We start from the raw sequence: 7,700 nt of genomic DNA on the forward strand, positions 1-7,700 counted from the left end.
TTGTGCATTGTTCATATAATGGAATATTAATTTCCATATAAAGGTTGTGTTTATCTATTAGAAGTTATGAAGTTTTTTAAAATATACTTGAAGGTGGTTGTTAATATTGTATGTGTTGATGTACTTTTTTTTTGTAGTAATGTTGTTAATATAATTCAAGATTGTGGTTAATAATGTTGTGTGACTAGACTGTTTTTTATAGTTTTCATGATGATGATACAATGTAGTAATTGTTATAATTATGGTAGAATAGGTTATAGTTTTTTCATTTTATATTACTTAAGTGTAGATGACATTTGGATCTTCAATATATTATACCATTTTTGAAATTAAGTATGCGTCCGTGTTTACATGTATAACACGTAAAAATCTAAAATCTAAAATTCTTTTGGAATGGTTATCTTTAATAAATATGGAATCTTTTTTAGTATATTGTACCATGTTTGGTTGTTTTTTTATAGTTTTTGATGCATATATAATAGTTTTATATTGTTATTATTCTATAAGAATATGTTATAGTTTTTATTATTTGTAAATTGGATGTAGATGAGAAACGTATATTTTTGGTTTCATGTACCCTTTTGGAAATTAAATATGTGTGTGTAAATGTATAATTCATAAAAGATAAAAAAATGTTATAAAGAATACTTGTATGTAAATTGCCTGCAGATGAAAAGTGTATGTTTCTATATAAAATTCTATTGGAATGAATAAGCTTACGTAATATATAGTCTTTTTGAAAGAGAATATGATATAATGAATTCTTGTATATAAATTGTAGACATTGTTTGTATACAATACTAAACAATAAAACATTTTTGTTAAGGTTAAAATCAATTTTAAAATGATTGAAAAAAGTTGTATATCTTGCTGTAATTAAGGTAAGTAATGAATTTATACAATTGATGGATTGATTTTTTTTATTACGTTTTATGATTATTTTCAAGTTATAAGAAAAGATAGATATTGTTATATTGATTGACAACATCATTGTCACTAACAATCAAGGTGAATACTTTATTAAACGACATAAAAGATAACACTGAATGTGAATCGACAAAATTAAAATGAAATGTCATTCTACTAAAACCAATAAAAAGACAAACAAGGAACTTATTTATGGGTGTTCTTTTAAGGACTATTTCTTTTGTCATGATGAACCATCTGTTCACATGTAGCACATTTTCTCTTAGGTTTCGAGCTTTCTTTCTCAATCATCTCTTTTGTAGATTTTAATCTTTCCCCACAACTACTGCAGCCTTTGTTACGAATATCTGTAGGATTCTGAATGTCACCAACATCAGATACTACATCAGGACTAACCACGCCTAGAAGCTTCTTGAACTGATCTGCTCTGGTCGGTAGATCATGAGTTGGACAATCGTCTATGAATTTTTTTTTCAACTTATTCTGTTCGTCAAGGTATAACTTTAATTTAGCTGCATCATGGCTCAAAAAAGGCACACAATGATCAACAGTTGAAAAAATATCAATAGCAGTCATGTCGGAATTAGAATCGTCAAAAGAACTATTGAAGCGTCTTTTCAGTAATTCTATTGGAATAACATCCCTACGCCAACGTTTCAAAATGTACTTTTCAGGAATTTTTTCGATGCCATAAAACTTAAACACACAAAATATGTGTCTGCATAAGATCGCTACATGTTCAAAATGCATACAAGTACATTTGAATGAACCATCTTTGGTTGAGTGTGTGACCTGGAATATGTAAGATGATTAGTGAGAATGTTTAAGTTGTAAATTTTTAGTGTTTGAATGCAAATGGTAAAATGACAATTAATGTGAAAAAAATATACCGTGTATTCAGTATCCCTTATAAGACAATCGTAATTGTATTCCTCATCTTTGTCATCAACATCGACATCATTTGTTTGTCTAATAGTTATGTTGTTTTTTTCTCTCCAGAACAATAATTGTGTCAACATCGTTGGAAGATATCACATTCTTTTGGAAACAATTATCTTCAGCTCTTGATATCTCTTTCTGATAAAAAATCTTGCTTGTATATACATTTGAAGCATGAGGTTCATTCGGACTATGGGTAATGAATTTAGGAAAAGTGGTGGCAGTATTAAAATCATTGAGAATTTGGGTATGTCGTTGTCATTCCATGGCTGATTCAAATGTCATCATAAACATGACAAGATAAGAACCGGTTAATGTGGTAGTTTGAAATGACCAATTCCGACTTTCAGACAACGATTTACTTTGCATAAGACCAAACATTGGAATGTGCTTGAAAAATGCGGGGATCCAAGATTTTCGCAAACCATACATGGTATTCATCCAACTGTTACCAGTAATTTTAAACTCCTGCAACATCAGACGCCATACATTCTTGAACTCATGTGGTTCCAGCTTAGAATTCCAAATTATAGAGTGAAAACGCTTTCAAAATTTTTGATTGGTGGTTGCATCTTCAATTGATAAAATCTGTATAAATTGATTCTGTTAGAATATGATGAAATGAAGGTAGAATATGAAAAAATAATAGTAGAATCATAACAAAAATTAAGAGTTAAAGCAATTGATTCTGTTAAAATCAATTGATTGCGTTAGAATATGAGAAATAGGAAGAAAAAGTCATTGTATAATTATAGCAAAAATTAAGACTTAGCTGAATTGATTCTGGTAGAATATCAGATAATGAAGGTAGATTTTGAAAAAATCAATGAAGATTGATAAACAAAAATTAAGAGTTAAAGCAATTGATTATGTTAAAGCAATTGATTTTGTTATAATATGAGAAAATAATTGTAGAATCATAACAAAAAAATATAAATAATAGTCGTTTTATGGATACCTTATTTGGCAACTTCTTCGTTATATGCCACACACATAACCTATTATGTGCCAACAAGAAAACCTTATCTATAGCTTTTTTCAAAGCTGGATCTTGGTCAGATAAAACCAATTGAGGTTGTTTTCTAAAAGCTTTCAAAAAAGCTGTAAGCAACCATTCATAAGAAACTCCATCTTCTTTACTTAAAAGTCCAGCACCAAATGTTACACATTTTTTGTGATTATCGATTCCAGTAAACGGAACAAAAACCATGTCATACCTATTTTAAAAATAAAATATTAGTTTACGTAACTGAAAATAATGAAATTCTTAGTGAAAAGTATAAAAGGTTAGAAATACTTATTCATGCTGAATGTGGCATCGAGTGATACAACGTCTTCGAATGAATTGTAATTATACTTTGCTATTTCGTCAGCCCATAATAGAGTATTCAATCTTTTGTTCAACACTTTATACTCAAAAGTAAATGATGGGACATTTTTCTTCCTGTCATTCATCTTGTCAACAAAGAATTTCGCGTCCCTCCCACCTATGTAACAATTAAGATTCCTCCTAGCATTCTTGAAATCAGAAACCAATCCACCTCGAACCGAAGGACCAACCTGAAGAGCACCATACAGTCTATGTGCTTTTACAGGACCAATGTTTTGTTTTGACAAATTATGAATGAAAATTTCTTGGGAATAATCAAGTTTTCTTTTTGAACGAGATAAGTGCATATTGCCCTTGCTAAACAATTCATGATTATGTTGCTCTACAAAATCACTCACGACATATCTAAGAGTGCCGGGAACTATTTCTAAAACAACTTTCGCTTTACAATTCCTCCTAAATAAATCATTCTTTTTTGAGTCTTTTTATGATGACTGTCTACAATATCTACGTTACTAGTATTTGGATTACCTTCCCGATTGCACACAAGATTTCTTTTTGTAATAATCCCATTTTTCATTTTTTGGACTCTTCCAAGCCTAACATCAAAACCAGATTCTAATGCATATTTTCTATACGTTGTTTCTGCTTCACCATATGAATTAAATGTTGATGAAACTTTTGGTTTGATGTCGTCTGAAACAATCGGAGTCCAATACAAGGTGCCACCAGGAGAAACATAATCATGAGTAACATGTGGTTGTCCTGCTTAAACATAGCAAATACAAAATTATTCTGAAAGAATTATATAAATATTAAATACAAAATTACAATATCCTGAATTGAATTTAGTACCTTCATTGAAATCAATATTAAAATCTGTATCTTCATGAGTAACATGTGGTTGTCCTGCTTAAAATAACAAATACAAAATCATTCTGAATGAATTATATAAATACTATTCTCAATGAATTTTATTTTTTCTGTAAAAACTTCAATATCATAAATTGAATTTAGTACATTCACTGAAATCAATAGTAACCTCTATGTTTTCATCAATGAAATGATTTTTGTCTTCTTCATTATTTGCGTCCTCTGTATGTTCACCAATGAAAATATTAACATTTAACATTAAACATGTTTGTTACAATATAGAATCTGAAATACAATGAAAAATTAAACAAAATATTAAAAGACTCACCTAAATTAGGATTACTGCTTTCTCCTATTTGAAATCCGCCATTATATAGTGTATCATTATTAGGAAAATCGAAATCTTCAATTCCATCGTCATCATCACTAGCCAAATAATGTTCCTCATAAATATGATTACTGACATCTGGTTCTTGATCTCCCATTGCTAAGAAATTCCGATAGTCTTTGTAAATGCTTTGTAAGTTGAAGAACTAAAATATTATAAACTGGCATACAAGCCAGATATGGATGAAAACCGATTCTATGCAAATTAAAAGCCTTGATATTAGGGATCATTGATAAAATAAATGATTTCAATTTGATTTTTTTTCAAAAACATGATAAAGAAAAAAATATTCATAAGATATTATATTCACATTCCAAAATATAAAAAATTGCAACAGTAAATTAAATTAATTACTTAACAATATTATGAACCCCTAATATTATGATGTATTTTTTTTTAAAAAAAGGTTGCAGAATATTTTATTAACGACGTAATTCTTTAGAATGGTATATCAATATGGATTCCAAAACTCTTCATGCTATCATAATGAAATAATTCTGTCAGAATACCCTTGCAAATATGACTTATAAAACTTATCAATTTGTGTTAGTTCCAATCAATACACACATTGAATATCATTATGTTAGAATAATAAATAGATATCACTAACAAAAAATGTTTACAACTCTCAATTTTTAACATTATGTGTGTTGATTTTATGAAACATCAAACAAATTGAATGAAATTTATTGAACATTGTTTTTTGACATAATGTTGGAATGAAAACTATAATGTTTTGCTCTCGTATTTTGTTGGAATGATAAACTGTATGTTCATATGAAACATAAATATAGCAGAAAACACAAACATCTTATTAGTTTTAACCATAATAATTAAAGAAAGCCAAACATAGAATTCATCAAACGACAACTTTACTACACTGATCTGAAACTTAATAATACCATATAATTCATCAAAACATACTTTTATTTTACTGAAATCAAACTAAATAATAACTAAAAACGACCAATTTGATGAATTTCTTGTAGATCTATGATTTTTTCAATCCAAAAGGACAGTTCCTGCTATCATGACCAACTCCAAAGCATGTTTTACATCGTCTTTTTTTTCTGCACAACTTCATTAACCAGATTCTTGGGATCATTTACGTTACCCAACTCCTTCTCGGGATTTTGATCTTCATTATCCTGGAAGATTATCAGATTTCATACATATGTATATGTAAAAACAGAAAAAGTGAGTGTGGGGGACATTTGAAACAATATCTTCGTTATCATATACAAATGCTTGTAAATATGTAGCAATACCTGGTTCCGATTTCCAGTATGAACATCCATCAAATGTGTAAAACAAAATGATCAGTAAGTAATAGACTCGACAATTGTGATCTGTGTTTGCGGGGGGGGGGGGGGGGGGGGGGGGGTTAGAATCGATTATATAGTGAAAAATCAAGATAACTAAATCAATCATAAATCATTGTCTAATATATATAGGGATAAGAATCAGACTAAATAAAGAATTAAAAATGAAATATTACATAATTATCCTCATGGATTAAATAAATTAATTAAGAATTTGCTAAATTGTGATTGGTGCATCCATGCACACAATACTTATTGAAATCATTTGAACCTAACTATATATATATATATATATATATATATATATATATATATATATATATATATCATTTGAAATGTATCGACTATGCTGTCGTTATAAGACTAGTGTTGAGTACGTTCGACATTTGTTTAGTACAAATATCATTAAATCTATTTAAAATAGTATTATGAAAGCGTGTTTAGTCGATTAAATAACTATAAGGTCATTTAAGTAATTATAGAGGGTGGTTTTTGAAAATTCAATTACTATAAGTAAGAGTATCTAGGCTCTCATATTTCTTGCACTATTCTCTTGATTCAAGAGTCTTTGTCTTCTTATCTCTGAGTATTTCGGTCCCTTGTGATTACACTTTTCTTTCTGTAGTTTTAATATAGCAAGGTGAGCACGGAAGCGCTACAAGAATTTTTTCGAAAAAAAGATTTAGCGACGAAGTTCTGACCACGGAGTCCTAAGTTTTCGATAGAAACCCCTTGTAAGTAAGCTATGCTTACCCTACGTTAAGTATAACTTATGTTTAAGTTGATTATTGTTATGATGAACCTATAAACAATAATTATCCTAAGTATTATAAATTATACAAAGAAAAAGTTATTATAATACCTTTTAACTGCTCACAGTAGGGTGAATCTGGTTTGAATTGGGTTGTTAGATTTCAGAACGGCTTAATTGCTAAAATAGTCCTACCTTCTGGTGTTTCATGTTTGGCCCCTCTATATATAGTAGTTCAAAAGTATTGTTTAACACTTACATAATACAAGAAAAACAATTTTGCTTGTAGAATTTGAGTTAATGATAAATCTAGACTAAAAATTAGTCACAATGAATATTAGACTAAAATCTAGTAAGAATGACACTAGGTTTCGTCGAAGGAAAATAAAATGGTTTGAAGTGATGCGTTGCCTGAGTTTGGAGTCATCATTGTAACAAGTGAGTACATGGTTACTTTTATCTTACACATAGATATGAAGTATTTAATACGAATTACATGGTATGTGTGAATATTATCTATGTTCTTGACATCTATGCTGGATAAACAAAATATACATGTTTTATTCGATTTAAACTATATATGCATTTTGTACCTATAATTATGATGGGTAAAGATGGGTAGATGTTACTGATGATGAAATAAAAATGAAAGGCCTTGATGTTTAAGTTGATTCAGTCATCTAGCGGAGAATAGAGGACGTCCACAGACTATTCTAGATAGTCTAGTGGAACGCTAGCAGGTTCGCAACTTCTACGTGTTTTTGAACTATGTGTTCACCAGGTGTACTCCATCCCCCTCATGGTTGCCTTTTTGACATATGTTGCTGAGGAATCCGATAATGTGGTGTTGTCTATCCCGGTGATATTCCTTAGGCTATGTCCCTTAAATTAGATGCTTTAGGGATAGAAAGTGAGGATAACGGGAACGGGTAATTGGGTTGAATGATTTGATGAAATTAATGAACTTAATTATTTTGGGTTGAAAATCCTATGTGCTCACCAGGCTTTCAAGCCTGGCCCACTCAGTTTCTTGTATTACAATTAGTGGCAATTGAGTACAGGAGTGATGATCTGATCAAAGATTATGGATTATAGGCCAGTAGAGATAAATAAATATTGTAAGGGCTATGTTGTTTCTGTTTTTTATTTTGATTTGTATTGACAATGAAA

General features: G+C 29.6%; 2 protein-coding genes across 2 annotated transcripts; both read right to left on the minus strand.

Moving 5' to 3' along the window:
• Positions 1-1,131: 1,131 nt before the first annotated feature.
• Positions 1,132-1,946, minus strand: LOC111893252 (uncharacterized). The gene is made up of 2 exons (XM_023889315.1): positions 1,818-1,946; positions 1,132-1,719 (listed from the first exon to the last, which is right to left on the minus strand). The coding sequence occupies exons 1-2, from the start codon at positions 1,944-1,946 to the stop codon at positions 1,132-1,134; spliced, it is 717 nt and encodes a 238-aa protein (XP_023745083.1).
• A 178-nt stretch (positions 1,947-2,124) lies between these two features.
• Positions 2,125-4,554, minus strand: LOC111893253 (protein FAR1-RELATED SEQUENCE 3-like). Its single transcript, XM_023889316.1, has 7 exons — positions 4,398-4,554; positions 4,217-4,291; positions 4,052-4,108; positions 3,728-3,961; positions 3,164-3,623; positions 2,888-3,083; positions 2,125-2,379 (listed from the first exon to the last, which is right to left on the minus strand). The coding sequence occupies exons 1-7, from the start codon at positions 4,552-4,554 to the stop codon at positions 2,125-2,127; spliced, it is 1,434 nt and encodes a 477-aa protein (XP_023745084.1).
• Positions 4,555-7,700: the final 3,146 nt, after the last annotated feature.

Source organism: Lactuca sativa, chromosome 8, assembly GCF_002870075.4.
Source record: "Lactuca sativa cultivar Salinas chromosome 8, Lsat_Salinas_v11, whole genome shotgun sequence".
NCBI lineage: Eukaryota > Viridiplantae > Streptophyta > Magnoliopsida > Asterales > Asteraceae > Lactuca > Lactuca sativa.